Source organism: Aspergillus ruber, assembly GCF_000600275.1.
Source record: "Aspergillus ruber CBS 135680 unplaced genomic scaffold scaffold00031, whole genome shotgun sequence".
Taxonomy (NCBI): domain Eukaryota; kingdom Fungi; phylum Ascomycota; class Eurotiomycetes; order Eurotiales; family Aspergillaceae; genus Aspergillus; species Aspergillus ruber.
The window spans coordinates 1-18898 of record NW_024467327.1 but is presented as its reverse complement, the minus strand read 5'-3'; the positions used below and the strand labels follow the sequence as shown (position 1 = coordinate 18898).

The window sequence follows — 18898 nt, the reverse complement described above, 5'->3', positions numbered from 1 at the left end:
ACTGATTGTGACTGATTCTGTTGCAAGAGAGCTTGAGTGGTTAAACTGCCGCTCCGGAATCCCCGCGACGAGACTCAGCAACGTGATAAGCTGTCAAAATCTGCGTTATCTGCCTGGTAAATTGCTGTGCTCTGTTTAAATCCGAGCGTATCAACATGGATTTGGACCAACCATGTGCCTCGTATAATCCCTAATCACAGGCGGCACTTTTGCGGGAAAATCCAGGACTGAATACAATGCATTTTAATTTGCGGGCAAAAGGACGTTAGCTATTATCATTTTACAGTGCAGTTGTCGATTATAGGCCCATCAATCAGTGGCACAATTGAATTGAATGCTCTATTGAGTGCAGAATGATCCAACGATTGTAGACCATAATAGCCACGTTGCGACTTGGTGAGTCAGCTTACGACACAACCCCTCAATGCTAATCCCGGCTATATAGCTAGATTTTCGACTTTATAACTCAGATTTGACCATATATCATCGATAAAGGTGAAACCAATCCATATTTCCCCCCAAAGTTGCAGCCATGACTACCGGTAAGTTTGCCGTACAGTTCCTTGCGATGGTCCTCGGACTCTTGAAATTGACGGAAAGAACAATATAGAATATGCATACGGCCATGGCATCTCGTCTCACAAGGAGTATCCACAAAAAGGAGACTTGCGTCAGATGATGAAGGAGTATCCGCTCCCCATGATACCTTCTGGAATGCTCAACCCGGCGTCTATGGTCGGCGATGAGCCAACTAACCAGGCGCGAGCCGTGCTCAATCGCTTGAATGCCGCATTTACTTCTAACGACCCTAAGTTAGTTGAGGATTGCTTCTTTCCCAGTCAAGCATACTGGAAGGATCAACTGGCACTCACTTATCACCTGCGCACATTCATTACCGCTGCTGTGATCGCCTCGAGTCTCCTGGAAACAAGGTCGATGAGGGGAGTTACCGAGGGCCTTGCGATTGATGGTAGCGCGCAGTTTGTAACTGCCACGCAGACTCTAGTAAGCAGGTGCTTGAAGCCGTAGATGCTGTTACGTGGCTGACGAGCTTCTGTACACACAGCAATTTATCGATTGTGGGATTGTGTTTCGGACTGCCTCTCCAGCCGCTACTTGCACTGGGAAAGTGGTCCTCTTGCCCGTCAAAGGTCGAATTGATGACAATGAGGCAATTGAGTGGAGGATCTGGGTTCTGAGTACCATTCTAGAGAATCTGGACCTACAAGAGGAGGATGAAACATTACTTCGCCTTCCTAGTAAACAGTATGACGGGTGTGGTGACTTTGAAACAGATGTTTTCATTATTGGAGGTGGAAACGCGTAAGTATTAGCAGAAATCAATATTATCATCAAGCACCTGGCTGACTTTGTTGGTGGCTTTGTACAGAGCGATTACCCTCGCTGCACGGCTTAAAGCGTTGGGTGTAGAAAGCGTTATGGCTGAGCAGAATGCACGACCTGGCGATAATTGGACTTTCCGATACGATTGCATGAGGTTTCACGTCCCAACATCATACAGCGACTTGCCCTACATGCCTTATGCTGCGGAGCTTCGACATAACCACCTCCTAGCAAGAGATGAGCTGGCCTCACATGTACGACAATATGTGAAGTCCTTCAATCTCAATATGATCACCTCAGCCCAGATTCAGTTGACGCAATATAATCTGTCAACAAAAAGATGGATAATCAAATTCCAGGGCTCTACCGGAGAGTGCACTGCAGTGTCTAAACACCTCGTCCTTGCGACTGGTATCGCATCCCAGAAGCCTAATATCCCTTCAATTGCAGATAGTCATCTATATCAAGGGCTTAGTATGCACTCAGCACAGTACCGGAATCCTAAACAGCTCGCTGACCACGGAGTTAAGGTAAGTGACATTCTTGATATGATAGACACCTGGTCGATGCAGCGAACTAACTATTTCCAGTCTGTTTTGGTTATTGGATCCGCCAATACCGCATTTGATGTGTTGGAAGACTGCCATGCTGCGGGTCTCCATACCACCATGGTTGTTCGGTCTTCAACACACATTGTTCCAATAGAATATGTAACTGATAAAAAGGTTCTTGGTCTATATGATATAAATGTGGCCGCTGCAGATCGACTCTACCTTACACTGCCAGCTTGTGTAGACAGCCACCTTACCCGCAGCATGATGGCAATGTTAGCTGCACAGGAGCCAGATCGCTATGCACCTCTTGTATCAATTGGTTTTCCTGTCCATGACAGTCTTCACCCAGACGCCGTGTTGATGCATAATCTAATTGAGCGCTCGGGCGGGCACTATGTGGATGTTGGCGGTACCAAGTTGCTGACAGAGGGTAAGGCTAGTATCAAGTCTGGTGTTGAGCCCATTGCGTACACGCCATCAGGGCTGCGGTTATCAGATGGCAGCTCCATCGACGCAGATGCCATTGTATGGTGTACAGGATACGCGGACAAGAACATCCGTGATTCTGCCGTCCAGATCCTGGGCGGCCGTTCTCGTGACGAAGACATAAACGGCAGTGATGGTGATATGATTGGCCCTGCCGCAATTGCAACTCGCTTAGATGCAACTTTGGGCATCGACGCAGAGGGTGAAATCCGCGGCCTGTGGAAGCGCCATTTGCGACTCGATAACTTCTGGGTTACAGGTGGCCATACCCAGCACCACCGGTGGCACTCACGCACGCTGGCTCTTCAAATCAAGGCAGCAGAAGAGGGTGTATTGCCACCTGCATATCGGGATACACCCCATATTTACCCAGATTCAAGTAGTATATGACGCACTACAGCAGAATCTAATATCTGTCACGGCTCGATAACTAGTAGTTAATAATGACACAATTCTCCTATCTAAACTATTGTAGCCATCTATGAGAACATCGAGTCTGGAAAGAGAAAGGAAAAGGAAAGCAACCCAGAGGATGAAGGGGTTTTATAACCATTATCCGACAAGGTTCTACCTATGTCGGTGTCGTCTATCATTATTAGCCTTACACGTAGCGTCTAACCGTATGGGCGACGTTAAGATGCCCAGCCGTCACACAATTGATATACAATGAACTAGTACAAAGTAATGATCTTTTTGCCGCCATTTGGAAGTTTCGCCCTTAGAACCGTCCCAGGGTACTGGCGGAGATCTGTTCCGTTATTCCACATTGGCTGATAAGGAAGTTGGTTGATAATGAGATAGAGATACCCATCTTCCCCGATGGACAGTCAATCAGGCCAGATAATCCTGGGATCCCTGATGAAGGTTTCTGTTCGGAGTGTCACAGGGTCATAGACGTAGACTGCGTTGTGCTCTGGGATGCCTTGATATATCAACCCGTTCGAATCCGCTTCGAATCCATTTGCATTCCCACCACGCTGGCCCAGATTTTTGACATTGTTGTTTGCGGCCTGGGATGAGACTGCACTCGAGTGATCCTTGAGGTATCTGGTCTCAATGGAGTACAGATAGTCAGAGGTCATGGGCGAAAAATACAGGATTGAGCCAGTGGGATCAAGTTGTATGCCATCACAACCTTGTGTGAAATGACTATATGGAGATCCTGCTGTCCATTGGTAGAATGACGTCCTTGATAGCTCGGGACCACACCATAAGTGCCACGCGTAGAAGGATGGAGATCCAGGTGCCTCCAAGATTCGCCAGTGCCTAGATCTAATACCACAATCCCATTCCGCCATTCAGCTGATTCATCACTCAAATAAACAATACCTTGGCCACCCTCTGTCGCATTTTCTCGTATATCAAACCGGAAATCATTGAGTGACGCATCAGGGTAGTTGACACTTGATGGAAAAGTGTACACATCAGTGACAATGTTATTATCGAGACTAATGGCAACAAGCTTTGTCCCACCTGCAGGAAAATATTAGTCATTTAACGTGGTGGATACAAGAGCGAAAAAGGAACAAGAAATTCCATACCAGGCCTGGCATATGCCATCTGCCCTGTATTTCCAACAGTTGGCCTCCCAACATCCAAGACCCATAATGTCTCAGGCCGATTATCCGTTTGCGGTGTTACATACAGTGCCTGGACAGCAATGAAACCCGTGTCATTGTTCGAACCGAATAGTATACCATCCCATTCCTCACTGATTTCGCTTGGCGGAACGTTCCACTCAGGGCCAGGATATGGCCGCTCAGCTGTCGCATTGACTACTTCGCCTAAAGTGTATGTGTAATTTCCTGGAAAGTAGCTCGCAAAGATGCGGCCCTTGCTAGATACAGCAAATCCAACGGGCCACTGGTCGTAAAAGTAGTGTACCTCTTCAACTGGGGGACCGTATGTCCCATTGTCGACACGAAGCCGTGTACCGGTAGTGTTTTGGTAGGTTAGTTGTTGGGAAAGGACACCAGAGACGAGACACGGAATATAATGAAGATATTGGCAAGGCTTCATCTTCAAGGATGGGCGTAAATTTATTTGTATAGCTATAATCTGTAATTGAGTTGGAATTTCTGATTTAAATTAGTTCGCATCTCTGATCATTGAAAGTAATTAATACTTTCTAGTTGGTGTACGTCACCTAATGGTTGTGCGCCAATTGAGCGGGCCAGAAGGGTCTGAAACCAGTAACTTCTGCAACTTGGTAATGATAGAATGTTTGTTTTCGTATGATCGTTCGTCTCCGCTCAAGCCTTACTAGCTTATAGATCAGCTAATCAATACACTCTACCGAGCTTTGTACATTGTCGATGGAGGTTGTCACGGGCTCGGTATATGTGACAGTCTCGAACAATATAAATTTATTGGTAGACTCTCTATCGGAATACTAACATGGAGAAGGAAAGAAGCTGGGCCTGCCAGCGCTGCGCTATCTAGTGTGCGAAGGGGGTTCCTGCCCTATATTCAAACAGGCCAAAGTATACAAACATCTTGCGTTGTTGGTGAATGCCTGTACTCCGTGACATTCAGATTGCTCATTGAATTTCCTAAGTTGACCATGGCATTGGAAACGAATTGGCTCTTCGCGAATCGATAAGCTATGTCCTATGTCCCATCAGACAGCAACACATATCTTATTTCTGTAGATTCCTGCTTTACTTGGATACTGCCTTGTTTTTGTCCCCACTTCTGTGAGTGTATAACCCTGGCTGCGCACAAGTAAAGTATCAACTGATGACCCTTCAAAAATCCTACATTTTTTTATCCGAGCTGGCGGCCTCAGCGAAGTCACCAAGGCGCGGGGCTTCCTCTGGGTCCCGGACGAAAGAAGTTGCTGAAAAGCTTCTTGAGCTATATATCAAGGACTGCGACTTGATTAGCGCTTGCCTTTGACAAGAAGGGAAAGGGACAAACTCATAAATAAACTATGTACACGACAATGTTAAGCCTAGTACCAAATCTAAATGGAACTGCGTCTGGCATCAGTGCCCAGCTCATGGGTAGGGCTTGACTTGCCATCAAGTAAGGACGGTGCAGAAGCATTGAACCAGCGCTCGAACTTTGCAACTTTTTTCTCCATAGACATCTCAACCTCGATTCTCTGATCCTCGATACCATCCTTGCCAGTTTGTGCTTGTTCTTTTATTTCATCCACATACTCTTGTGCTAGTTCTTGTATTTCCTTCATACAATCATTGGCCGTTATGCGTACCTCATAGTTGCCATCGTCGACCTGCTCGCGAAATCCGGCTTCGTTTATTTTACATTCGTCGAAGATCTGGTCACGACCGTAGCTCACAGTACTATCGACGATCTCGTTGACAACAGGTGTGAGGCGGCGCTCAATCATCTCGTCGATATATTGTTTGAGGGGGGTTTCAATCCGTTCGACCTTGGCAAAGCTGACTTTTTTAGAGTTGGATGGCAGGTCACTGTCTACTTCTTCTGGGCGGGCTAGTAGATGTCGGCGTCCTGTTCGAATTAATAATTTACAGATTAGGCCATCGGAAACACCACGGAGCTCGTGTTCGAGACGTGCAAGTATGTTACGGTCTGCGTGGCCAGGAGAGAAAGCACGCGTAAAGCAAGTTGGGCGTATTGATGACGGTGACAGGGAGCAAGTACTCGGTGTATTAACTTCGGTGGCAGAGCCTGGCGGTTGCGGGGATGAGAGGAGCAGTCGTTTTCGTCTTCTATTATCATCGGGTGGCATTTGGTCTAAATACTATTAACAAGCTATTTAAAGGTCAAAGTATATAACAAGATACCTCTGTACCGTTTTCCAATCACCTGCTCGGACTCAGACTCCTCAGAATATAAGGGTGGACCCACTTGCTTCACCTGCTCGGACACAGGCTCCTCATAATATGGGGGTGGATCGGGTGACAGAGTCCAATCCGGCTCGTCCACGTCCTCTCTCTGGCGTTGAAAAGACTCTGCGTCAAAATCTTTTCTGTTCAGAGCTAAGGAGAAAGTCTTCAACCGGTCAAGTTGGTCGTTCACAAATTGTCGATTAGAAAAATGTAGACGTAGAGATTTGGATTGACAGATCTTTGCAAAGGCGTAAAAATTCTTGTCCTCTGGATTGGCTGGGCTTAAATGTTTCATCCCACGTGGACAAAGAACAAAGCCGGTCATACCGAGTGTCAGACTCAGTGTTGAGACGGCCCGATTATATTGCGCAGACGCCGGGAGCATGGAAACCAATCGAGGAGAACAGAGGCCGTTGTTGTTTGTCAAGGATAGCGCACATTCTTCGACTCTTTTTGGAAGGATACTCAATGTCAGGTCCTGTAATCCCAGGTTAGCAAGATCTGCTTTAATCTTGAGGGAGATGGATCCTTTGTTAGTATTTATATCATGGAAGATACGAAGCCTTGCAGAACAAGCAACTTCAGAATCAGGTATAGAAACAAGAACCGCCTTCCTCATGACCCAGGGCGGGTCTGGAGATGTGGCCATTGTCTTGTTGCAATAATTGCTGGATTCGAAAAGAAAGACCCTTGATATATCGAGTAGCCCGCCCACCCGGGCTTTGAAACAGCGTTGAGCAGCCCCGACTCGGGTAATATGTCAGATGAGGAATAACAACAAGATGAGAGTAAAGTAGTAGAAGCTTTTACGGCCTGGTCACGAGCACACGCCCAATCCGAAATCATCAAGTGAAATCAGAGAGTCCTATGAAAACACAGGAATGGCGGGACTGGCGGCGAGATCAGTAAAGAGCAAATACTTTCTTTACGGAATGATAATGTTGTAGGGAGAAGGTGAAGGAGCGTTGGCCAGCGAGAAGGGGAGTAGAGATAGGGGAGAAGAGAAAAGGGGGAGGCTGGGGCTCGGCAAATTTAGTAGTCTGATCACGCGACCTCGGTGTCCGGATTTATGTATGTCCGCCTGCTCAAGTAGTCTTGGCTTTTTTATCGCTTTTCATTTAATTGTCAAAGCACATCAATATCTGGCATGGGAAAAAGCCCAATTTCGCAAGACGACTTACGTTCTTCGCTCTCCTAAAAGCAGCGTAAGGTTATTAAAGTCGTCGAACTCTACAGTACAGTACTCCTCGAGTTCAAGAAGATGTAAGAAAGCCTCACAAATCTTTGTTTGAACACTTATTCCTTTGTTTGATTCGTTCTTACATTGTGCCTTCTAAATACCCCGATAAAGTCGGTTCTCATTATCAAAGGGTATGAAGTCGTTTTGACTTCTGCGCCTCTGCCGGCATGAAGGCATCCGCTTTCTTTGGTTGACGGTCCAATTTAGCCGAACGGAAATCAATAACCAGGCCCCGCCGCAGTTTGGCATTCCACGGAATATTATCCGCTCGCTCCACAGATCTCAATCTCCCGATCTAAGTCTTGGTTGAATACTGGAGGATAAGATATATCGTGCGGGCCACGCTCGAGCAAAGGCGCAACAGCGGCTCAGACGTAAGAGAGGCTTTTGCTAAAAAGGCAGCAGAACTCTACCTCGAATGCGAGTCTGATGTTCTGGTGGCTGTTCGAATCCGGAAGACTGGGCAAATGTATATTCTTGATTCATCTTCGCGAAACCAGTGGCTTAATACATTGTCTAACCTGGTACAGTTATTCTCGAAATCGGTCTGACCGACAAACACACCATTGATTGTTTGCCAGCCCCAGCCAAGAACTTAGGTTGGGTATTCTATTGAGCCCACCGCACTTCACTAAGTGCGGTCGTAGCCTCGGGCTCGGGGAACCGTCGGGCCGTCTTAGGTATCTGAAACAGATAAACCAATGAGGCGGTAAACTCCGAGTCGGGAAAGTCAGGGAGTCGATTAGCCGGACTGCACGAGGCTATATAGGAAGAGGAAATTTAAATTACGCGGAGGGTGACATTGATAGACGCCATAGATGGTAGAATGAGTGCTTGGCTATCTAGACGAGTGTGTCCGTATATGAGGGATCTGTCGGCCTCGGTAATCGGACTAACTATTAATCCATCTCGACTTTCATCAGTATCGATTCATCTATTAGTTGATATTTTGGACCAGATGCCAAGGCACATGCCGTTCGTGGAGAGCAAGACATTGTTACAGACCTAACCACATCAACCTCACGTGATTATGCGGGGAGTCAAGGCAGAATCACTGGATGATATTTGACGGTAAAATGCAGGACAATACAGGGATCAGATAATATGCCGCAAACCAAATCACGTGATGATATATGTCTTGGCAACGATAGATATATACCGTTTGGTATATGTATACTATCCGGTATACATCTACCATACGGCAGCAATGTACCAGGAAGACATGGAGGATATATAAGGACACACATTCATGTACTTAGTTTAGTTCTTCGCAATCAATCTAGTTAATCAAGCATTGGTACCTTCTAGTTTCTGACTCGTCCGCACTTAACCAACAACCCAGCATACGTGCTCAGTTGGCCTTGTTTCTCTATTCGTTACCTTTACCGTTTCTACTTGTTGATTATCTTACGGAGCCTGGAGGGGGGTGAGATACCTGCGACGTGATATACAGAGGACCTAGATGGTCGTCGAGCATACGATTACTTGGAAGACACTTAGGGTAAGTGTCCTGTCTCGAAATACAACTAACTAGAACCCTAGGTACGATACGAGAGGAGCCAGGTTGTGACAGGTAAGTGTCCTGTCTCGAAATACAACTAAGTAGAACCCTAGGTACGATACGAGAGAAGCCAGGTTGTGACAGACATCCGGACAAAAAGCGCTTTACGGTACAAACGAAGATAAATGGAAGAAGAGGGTTCTCTCTCCAAGCTGTTTGATTGCTACAGGATTCCTGTGGACGTGCTTGACTATAGAAAGCGTCATATAATAACACAAACGGAGAGCGGCTTGGCTTATTCCTGGGGTTGATAGACTTACTTTATGTCACGGGCTCGGATTAGCAGAAATTGACATTGATATTCCCATCTAAACTAATGTAGCAATAAAGGGAAAACGTGACGACAAGTTGCTGTTAGATGTCTTGATGTTACTTGCGTTTAAATTTAAATTTCCGCAGGTAGAAAATAATGACGGGCAGATCTAGACATTGACATGCCCAGGCCCGCCCACATCGCCTGGATTCGACGGCAGTGTTGACCGGGGACCTGTTCCGCATAGATATTTCTGGTCTCTTGAGAAAGACCCAGCCATTACCGGTCCTTTTCAGACAGCTGAGGAATTCACAAAAGGGATCGCTCTTTGCTCAAAGACTATGTTCAGCGAAATGAATAATGACAGTTTTCACTGTGACTATCTGGCTCGACATCTCCCATCGGCGCTTGGCAATTATCCGCCTATGTTTACACATGGAGATCTCTGGAGAGAGAATGTTCTTGTTAGGAAGGTTGTGATTTTTACAAATGAAGAAGAGTATGAAGTAGCTGCTCTCGTGGACTGGGAAACGGCTGGATGGTATCCTTCGTACTGGGAATACACTCATATATTTCCCCTGTTGCAGTGGATTGACGACTGGCCGGAATATGTCGAGAATATTCTCGATCCTTTGCCGCTGGAGGGTGCCATGATTTGGTTTGTCTTTAACATTCTGGAGTTCTGATATCAGATAATGATAGTGGCGGGTTGATATAAATCCAATCTGACGATTCCAATTCCATGTGAATCACACTATCAGCGTCAATAGGTACACATTTCAATATCACCGGAGGCCCTTCATTTACGCCTTTTGATAATCCACCGAGAAAGGCCGATTGGCTCCCCGAAATTCAACATATGCAGCTGTAATTGATCCCATATCTAAGCCGACGTTCTCTGACTCGCGAATAGAGAAACGCCACCCAGTAAAGGGTCCTATCGCAGCAAACGTCGATGCAGTCGGTTTAGTGTCACCACCACTCCAATCATTCTCAAGTCCTTGCCTATCGAACACGACACTGGTGCTAAAGTCGTCTGGCGTGTGGACATTGGCCGTATTGTATTCGAATTGAATATTGACGGTATCATGGGAGAACTCAAGTCCCTGTCCCTCGGTGCTTTCCAAGGTTTCATTTCCGGTATGGGCAATTTTCACCATCAGTGGCTTACGACCGGCAATGTCGGCTTCCACTTTGACCCCGAGAAGCCACAAGCGCACCTGGTTAATCCTGACATCTGCACGCCAGGGCCAAACGGGGATGCACCTGGGTTCAACCGGATAGATGCGTTGTAGACTCCATCGTCACCCTTGGAAGTGGTGAGTAGCTGGCGCTGCTTGAAAGCTTCCAACTCTGCATTGCTCAACATGTAAAACAGGCCCTTCTCGTTGTCATTACGCGGCCATGTGACGCGAATATTATTAGCGTAGCCGTTGAGGCTATTCTCATAGGCCGCATTCAGATTTGATTGACCTTGTCGTAGTTCTGTTACAGAACGAAGGGGACCTGGGCTGAAATACTCGAGTTGTTTTCTCAGTCCCCAGAATCTGATAGCACGGCTTTCGTAGTTCAAGCGCTGCATGAGCTCTAGTCGCATGTTATCGCGTGTCTTGCGTAGCCAGAATAAAATCGCTGGAGTGTTCGGATCAAGGGTGTGCATCCTCTGGCCCAGTGACTCGCCCTGACTCTTGCTATATTCTAGAATATTGCTTGCTTCAAGCAGCAGCTGGATGGAGGCGTTGTATTCCACAACGGCGCTGTTACGATCTAGAGTAACAGTAATAAAGTCATCCAATGCGCTTTCTATAGCCTTTCTGCTTTCCTCCACAATCGCATTCTTGAACTCGCGAAGAATCTTCTTAATATCGTCCTTGGTAGCTATAATCTTCAAGGCCCCAGGGTCATCAATCTCGATCTGATTGTTTTTTCTAGTCTTGAAGGCTTTTTCCAGTGACTCAAACGTTTCGTAACATTGTGAGAACTGGTCGATGATGTACTCTTTCTTCACTGCATCACCTCCAAGGTTCTTGGCCGTTGAGTCATCCGTTGCTTTTTGATATATCTCGTAGCCTTTTTTCATCCCATCGAGAAAAGATTTCAGACTCAGACTAGTCGAGAGAAGCAAAGATCCAGCGTCAAGAATAATGGTCCAGTCGAAATCCTTTCGAGTAAACTGAATGTTTTCCAACTTCTTCGTGAGTAGCTGCCGCTTCGCCTTCATATCCTTGGTCAGAAAGGAGATCTTATGGACGCCACTGACCAGCGGACCATTAGGGGAAGTGAGAAGGTCGATCTTGTCCTGGGCTTCTTTCTGGGCATACACCATCTTGCTAATGCCTTGGTTGATCATGGTATGAGTGTCGGTTTCTTTCTGAAAGGCTTCTTCGTATGCTGCTGTGAGATCCTCTACCGATTCGAGCACCCCGAATCGCTCTTTAACAGACTGAGCATAGAAACTAAATGACAGGCGGGGTACCCAACTATCGACGTGTCCAAACATATCCTGGCCCAACAGCAACCGATTGCGTCGGCTATTGGCCTGCTCATATACTGATTTTAATTGCACGACGGGATTGTTTGTTACATTAAGCTCAGTTTCCAGGTTTTTCAGGGCATTGAATAAACCGGATGAGTCTCCGCCCTGGAAGCCATCTAGCACTTGGAGACGGTCGAGTAAAGTGTTGTAGAGAGTATATGCGCTCTTCCAGTTCTCGGTATTACTGCTGAAGAACAAATCGTCCGCCTTGTTCAAAAGCATTTGACAATGTTCGGGGAAAATATAAGCTTGCAAGACATCAACGTCTCTCTTTGTGCCTTCGAAATGCAAGTTTTTAGCACGGCTGCGGCCAATTTTCTGTCCATCTTTGCCGCTGGCACCGTTTTTGGATCCAATGCCACCAAAGCCCCCGGCACCTAAGATTGTCAGCTGGAGAGCAAGCTAAACTGGTTGATTCAGATACTCACCTCTATAGTTCAACTTGGCCATTTCGTAAGCAGAACCCTCCATGTCTGAAATACTTTCACGAAGCCGATTCTCAAGATCTTCCATGAGAGAGATCATCTCAGAATCCTCTCGAGGAACGACGGTTCCGATGGTTTGTTTGGCATCGGTAAGGATTCGAGTTGCATCAAGGTCTGGCGTCTTTTGGTTCAGAGAACGAATCGAGTCTAGTACCACTTGAAGGGAATTGACTGTTTCAATGGTGATATTCTTCGGTGCCTTACTCTCTAGCGCGAGGTTGGTATACGCTTCCTGCATGAGGGAAGAAGCAATGGCTTGAATCTCCTTGCTGTCGCCTGCTCTCGACAGGGTCTCGAGCTGGCGGGCCAGGGATTGAATCACACCACTAAGGCTCTTGAGAAGCTCAAGGGGCTGTTTTTGCTCTTCTGAGAGATAACCAGGGAGACTGTCTGACAGCACTGGCTCTGTCAGACACAAAGCCTGCTCCGGCCACGGTCGCTTTTGGACTTTCACCAGAGCACGAGCAGCGTCCATATCTGCTGTTCCAAACAGCAATTCGATGTCACCTAGACCAGGTCATTATGCCTATTCGTGAGAGAACCCGAACATGCATGCCTACCTGCATTTCCACCGTTCCCGCCAGCTCCACCAGTTCTGGTTTTTTTTGAATCGTCTTGAGATGAAGTGCTGTCGCCACCACTGCCACCATCTCCTCCATACGCCTTGATCTCCAGGTTATGGAAAGCATTTTCTCTTGGAAGGGATTGGACGCAGATCCAAACATTTCCAGCATTTTTGCCGTCTCCTCCCCGTTCACCATCCTTATCAACATGATTGTCGCCTGCCTTACCTTTATCGCCCGAGACATCAATGGTGACATGACTTGAGAGTTTGAGTGTATGGCAAAAGAGACCAATGCTCTTGCCGTGGGCAGTGATGTCGGAGGTAAGTTCGATTGTCTCTGCGTAGATCAGGCAGGTACCTGTGGAGAAATTGAACTCTTTTTTGATGGTGTATTTCTCCGTGCTCAGGATAATCGTGGCTTTGTCGTTGCTATGATAAGCATAGTTGTTATTTGGCAAAACAGAAGCCATGGTGGATGGAATCTGGTGAAGGGATCACTTCTCTGAACAGCAGACGAACCCTTTTCAGGTCGAGCGAGGCCTCCAGGTCAAAGATACCGGCACTTCGGGTTTCCTTCTCTTTCTAAACTGACAGCAAGTCAAGCGAGCTGAAGCGTTGCTTTAAATTCACGAAAAAATAAAAGAAACTCCCACCATGCGCATTAGTATGTCATTGTTCGTACTCTGTGGGGTACATTTTGGGCTGTGCTGCTTGGACTAGGATAGGCTGCATTGTCACGCGTACTGGCCCAATCATGGCGCTATAAACGCGGAGGGGGAAGTGTGGATATGTAGATCATCACCCAATAAATGATGATTGCTATCAGACAACTCAGCTCAGCTCAGCTGAATATTTCTTTCCAACAAGTTCAGCCAGCCATGTTATTTCCCTCATACCAATACAGGAAGTTCGAGTTCAAGGACTGTGATAGGGCCATTTATCATATAACCTGGGCAGGTCTTCCAACAAAACGATCTTTGAATTTCACAATCATCTTTGAGTTCTTTTCGCCTGAACAGCCTCAGATTTACGTCGCAAAATGGCAAAACAACTTGATTTCCTCGCGCTTGGGAAAGAGATAAAGGGTATAAGGACAACCGAAGGGTTCGACGTTCTGGTGTCTTACTCTGAAGAGAAAATCAATCAACTTCTCCGGGCGCGCTCCCAAGAGATGAAATCAATCCTGAATTTTGGCCCATTAAAGACATCCTATTCCGACCCCGTAACAGATGAGGATGTCGAACTTGACGTTTTCATGACTCTGGAACATCCTCTCATTCAGTTCGAGGACGAACACGGAAACATCACACTGACATTCGACATCCAGAAAGCACACTATGATGTTATAGGTCATAACAGAACTATAACATTACCCTCCGGAATGGTGCTAAGTTTCAAGACCACGCTTAGCAATGTGACTGGTACCGTGGACTCCAGTCAGAGCAAAGACGGGTTCGCAGGGAAAGGCGCGAAAGCCGCACCGGCAAACAAGACAGTTCCCATCAATCCAGACGAGAAAGACGTATCGCAGGGCGTCTGTATTACCTTTCAGAAGGCATCAGTCGACTTAATCGGCACCACCGACGAGTCCAGAAAGGCAGTCAAAGGCAAGACATTCATGTTGGATGCCCTCAAACAATACTTCCAGGAAAATGCCGAACTCAAATATTTTGTCGCTGGTGTTTCCAATCTGTAACGGCTCAGCTCAGCGCCTTCATCAGCAAACATCATCAACACGGCAAACAATGTCATGGAAGCAACCAAGACAAACAAGCTGCTTAGCGAGACCACACACAAACATATAGGACTTCTTCATGTAAATAGATTTGCCTCTTCTCTTTTCTTCTCCAGATTCGATATTCTAGTCGATGGCTACACTGGTTAGATAGGAATATCATTTCATTAGTATCTACTGGTCCGAGTCCGTGACATAATATCGAATCTCGCCTTTTTTTCTCAACACGCCTACTTCATTGGTTCGATCCAGCGATCGTGGAGCCATAGTAGTGCGTCTCCCAACTATCTGACCGACCCACCGAACGAATCAGATTGATACCGACAATCGACTAATACGACGATCCTGGCCAGTATGGCTCGACAGAACAGCACCGTTGTCCCTCCTAGGGCCAACCAGAACGAGACGAACGACGATGATATCAACCAAGAGAATCGACGATCCTCTATCTTTATTGATGGAGATGAGAATGAAGAACGACGCATGGTGACTTTGGAGGAATTCTTACAGTTTGTCACTGACAAGCCTGAGTGGTTCTATGAGAAGCTCCAACAAGTCCACCAGCGATATGAGGAGTGCCTGGAGGATCGTGAGGCTCAGCTTGCAGGAGAGGAGCTTCATGGTCAGACCAAGGATGGACAGATCGCAATCCTGCGTCGGGAGCTGGCTGAGGCTAGAACAGAGCGAGATGCCTTTGCCACCCAGATTGCCCGGTTGATGATGAATACTGTCAATGATGGCCGACAGACTTCCTCTGCACCTACTGTCCGAAAGTCAACTAAGATTCCTGATCCCCCTATGTTGACTGATGGTAAGGAGCCTCGATTTGAAGATTGGTTGCTTCTGTTATCCCAGAAGCTAGCCGCCAATGCAGACCACTTTGATACCCCTCAACTTCGCATGGCATACATTGCCAGCCGCTGCGAGGGCAAGGCCCGAAAGCACATCACACCACGTATGAGGGATGATGTTTTGAACCCTTATGTCGATTCAAAGGACATGCTGGACCACCTAAAGATGATCTACAATGACCCGAACCGCATCACCACTGCAAAGCACCAATTTCGACAGTTGTACATGAAGACAAGTGACAAGTTCCATGACTTCCTGTCTGAATTCCTGTACCTTGCTGCGGAAGCAGGTGTTGCAGAGGATGATTGGAAGGATGAGCTCTACCACAAGTTGACGACCAAGCTCCAAGAACTGTGTATCTCAGCGAGCTACCAGGATGGGCCATTCCAGGATTTCTCGGATGCAGTATCTCAGACTGCAAGTCGACTCGAAGCTATCCATCACCGAAACCAGAAGAACCGAGGGTTCACCCCCAACAAGGATACAACAAGCAAGGGAGTTAACCGATCTGGTACCACTGTCAAGAAGGAACCAACTCCATCCCGAAGCTCTAGTCCTACCGCCTCACAGACTAGCGGTGTCGGACGTGACAGACTGATGAAGGAAGGTAGATGTTTCCACTGCCAGGAACATGGACATCTTGCTCGAGACTGTCCTGCCAAGTCCTCAGCCCCCGAATTGAAGGAGCTGGAACAGAAAGTGTCTGAGAATGAACTGGACAACAATGCGGGAAAAGCCTAGCCCAGGATAAAGTCTCCGACCTGGGGTTAGATAGTGTCGACCTAGATGAATTAGAATTGGATCTTAGTCAATTGATTGGGGGACAGAATTGTAATGTGAGCAGTCAAGTAGCTTACAACGGAATCAGTATCCCTTTGACCACATTGGCCGACACTGGAGCAAATGGTTATCTTTTCATGAACACCCGACAAGCGATTGGATTATCAAGGTTCTTTGGGATTCCCACACGACGGCTTAGCAAGACCATTAAGACAAAAGGGTATGATGGTCGGGAGGGATCACCAATTACCCATGCTATTATCTGTCACCTCATCATTGGCGGACGGAGACTCTTGAACCAACCCTTCTTGATCGCTGACCTGGGACAGCATGATATAATTGTGGGGCAGAAATGGTTTGGCTATCATGATGTCTGGCTGAATGTACGACACCGGAAGTTGGTCTGGCCTGAACAGCGGAACTACCTGGATGACATCTTGCGCAATCAGTACTTGGAGGTTCCGAAAGAGATCCTTCAGCGTTCTGAGCCTGATCCCGTACACCAAGCCGATATGGAGCGACGTGATCAACGGATCGAAAAGGAGGAACGAAGGGAGCGATACCGAGCTCCCCGGAAGGAGGAATCAGACCGGCGAATAAATATGGCGAAGATGTCACGTGCTCTCAGGAGCCAGTCACTTCTAACTGACCAATCAGCAGAATCAGAAAACATCTCTGGATTAGTCATAGCCAACCAGAAATCACGAAGGGCGACGACATCTCATCAGGCAGTCCAAATTGATATTGCAGCGATTGGAGCTGTACCATTCCGACGGCACCTGAAAAAGAAGGATGTTGAAGTCTTCGTTGCCAGCTTGTCTGAAATTGACCGTATCATTGAAGAGAAACGCGAGAAGGATCGCCAGAAAGAAGATCACTATGAGCAAGAACTAGTGCAGAAACTACTACCCAAACAGTATCAGGAATATGCGGATGTCTTCTCCAAGGCAGCTTCCGACGAGCTGCCCCCCCGACGGACGAATGATTACCAAATCAAGCTCGAAGATGGGAAGACTGCAGAAAGCGAAGTGGGCTATAGTCCTTTATACAAGCAGACTGCAGAGGAACTAGAAGCTGCACGAGACTATATTGTGGACAACCTCAATAAGGGGTTCATTGGACCTAGTGCCGCACCTTTCGCATCTCCCATTCTGATGGCCAGGAAGCCTGGGGGTGGCTTGCGATTCTGTGTGGACTATCGGAAGTTGAATGCCATCACACGGAAAGATCGCTACCCCATACCCCTGGTCGATGAATTGATGGAGAGAATCAGTGGTGCGAAGATCTTCACAAAATTAGATATACGACAAGGATTTCACCGAATTCGGCTTGACCCGATGTCAGAGGACCTGACTACCTTCCGGACACGATATGGGACATACAAATACCATGTGGTTCCCTTTGGACTCACCAATGGACCGGCAGTATTCCAGCGCTTCATCAATGATACCCTCATGGACTATTTGGATGACTTTGTAACAGCATTCGTGGATGACTTGCTTATCTATTCAAAGAACACCAATGAGCATGAACTTCATGTCAAGAAGGTGCTTGAACGGTTGCGTGCTGCGGGGCTCCAAGCTAGCATCAAGAAGTGCGAATTTCATGTCACTCGGACAAAGTATCTTGGATTCATTCTGACGACTGATGGAATTGAAGTCGACCCAGAGAAGACAGCGGTGATCTGCAATTGGGCTGTGCCAAACACTGTCCGAGGTATACAGTCATTCCTTGGGTTCTGCAACTTTTACCGAAGATTCATCAAGGACTATAGCCGTGTTGCAAAGCCACTAAATCACCTAACAAGGAGGGACGTGCCTTTCACCTGGACTAGGCAGCACCAGGAGGCCTTTGAGGAGCTGAAGAGACGATTAACTGATGCCCCAATACTGCGACATTATCATCCTGAACTGGAAACGAAGTTAGAAACTGACGCATCAGATGGGGTGGTAGCTGGGATACTCTCCCAGAAGCACGGAGATCTCTGGCACCCAGTGGCTTACTATTCCAAGAACATGTCCGACGCGGAGCGCAACTATGAGATCCATGATAAGGAGATGCTGGCCATCATTCGTGCATTGCAGGAGTGGCGAGCTGAGCTAGAAGGACTGCAACTCCGAGAGCGTTTCAACATATATACTGACCATCGCGCCCTGGAATACTTCATGACTACTAAGAAGTTGAATGCACGACAAGCCCGGTGGGCTGAGTTCCTTTCCCGGTTTTACTTCCTAATCCGCTACCGTCCCGGCCGAGAGAATACCTTGGCTGATGCCCTAAGTCGACCCAGCACGGAAGTGCAGAAAAAGGATGATTATCGCCAACAGATTTTGTTAAAACCAGAATCCATTGAACAGCGAATGGAAACCAACCAGGTCAACGAATTTGCTGAAGCCCATGCTATCAATGCGCTTGAGCCCACTCTACAAGTTGTGGACCGAGTGCTCAGTGCAAACCGGAACTCTACCACAGCAGAGGAACATCGTGAGAGAGCTCGGGCAGGAAAGGATGATTGGAATCTGCAAGATGGTCTACTACTGAAAGGAAACCGACTGTTTGTTCCTGATGATAACCCTGAACTCCGCACCCGTCTGCTTGATGAAGTGCATACACAAGTATCAACTGCACACCCAGGAAGAACAAAAACCCAACAGCTCATCAAAACACGATACTATTGGCCAACCTGGAG

At 47.2% G+C, this 18898-nt stretch overlaps 6 protein-coding genes across 6 annotated transcripts; 3 read left to right on the top strand and 3 right to left on the bottom strand.

Moving 5' to 3' along the window:
- Positions 1-281: 281 nt before the first annotated feature.
- Positions 282-2842, top strand: EURHEDRAFT_389210 (flavin-containing monooxygenase). The gene is made up of 6 exons (XM_040779775.1): positions 282-396; positions 446-542; positions 611-1005; positions 1067-1323; positions 1391-1874; positions 1935-2842. Exons 2-6 carry the CDS (start codon positions 533-535, stop codon positions 2772-2774), a joined length of 1986 nt encoding a protein of 661 aa, XP_040635432.1. The 5' UTR covers positions 282-396; positions 446-532; the 3' UTR covers positions 2775-2842.
- A 369-nt stretch (positions 2843-3211) lies between these two features.
- On the bottom strand, positions 3212-4403 carry EURHEDRAFT_518086 (major royal jelly protein; the record flags this gene model as incomplete). Its single annotated transcript, XM_040786632.1, has 3 exons — positions 3212-3549; positions 3570-3857; positions 3926-4403. The coding sequence occupies 3 exons, from the start codon at positions 4401-4403 to the stop codon at positions 3212-3214; spliced, it is 1104 nt and encodes a 367-aa protein (XP_040635431.1).
- A 757-nt stretch (positions 4404-5160) lies between these two features.
- Positions 5161-7184, bottom strand: EURHEDRAFT_416016 (uncharacterized protein). Its single transcript, XM_040782844.1, has 2 exons — positions 6158-7184; positions 5161-6107 (listed from the first exon to the last, which is right to left on the bottom strand). Exons 1-2 carry the CDS (start codon positions 6849-6851, stop codon positions 5350-5352), a joined length of 1452 nt encoding a protein of 483 aa, XP_040635430.1. The 5' UTR covers positions 6852-7184; the 3' UTR covers positions 5161-5349.
- Positions 7185-9456: 2272 nt separating this feature from the next.
- EURHEDRAFT_545839 (uncharacterized protein) lies at positions 9457-10178 on the top strand (the record flags this gene model as incomplete). Its single annotated transcript, XM_040787456.1, has 1 exon — positions 9457-10178. A coding segment is annotated over one exon (486 nt), but the record flags the coding sequence as incomplete, so codon positions are not given.
- On the bottom strand, positions 10060-13312 carry EURHEDRAFT_518084 (serine protein kinase; the record flags this gene model as incomplete). Its single annotated transcript, XM_040786631.1, has 4 exons — positions 10060-10493; positions 10523-12169; positions 12221-12784; positions 12838-13312. 4 exons carry the CDS (start codon positions 13310-13312, stop codon positions 10060-10062), a joined length of 3120 nt encoding a protein of 1039 aa, XP_040635428.1.
- A 335-nt stretch (positions 13313-13647) lies between these two features.
- On the top strand, positions 13648-14632 carry EURHEDRAFT_225858 (uncharacterized protein). Its single transcript, XM_040778030.1, has one exon. It carries the CDS (start codon positions 13882-13884, stop codon positions 14536-14538), a length of 657 nt encoding a protein of 218 aa, XP_040635427.1. The 5' UTR covers positions 13648-13881; the 3' UTR covers positions 14539-14632.
- Positions 14633-18898: the final 4266 nt, after the last annotated feature.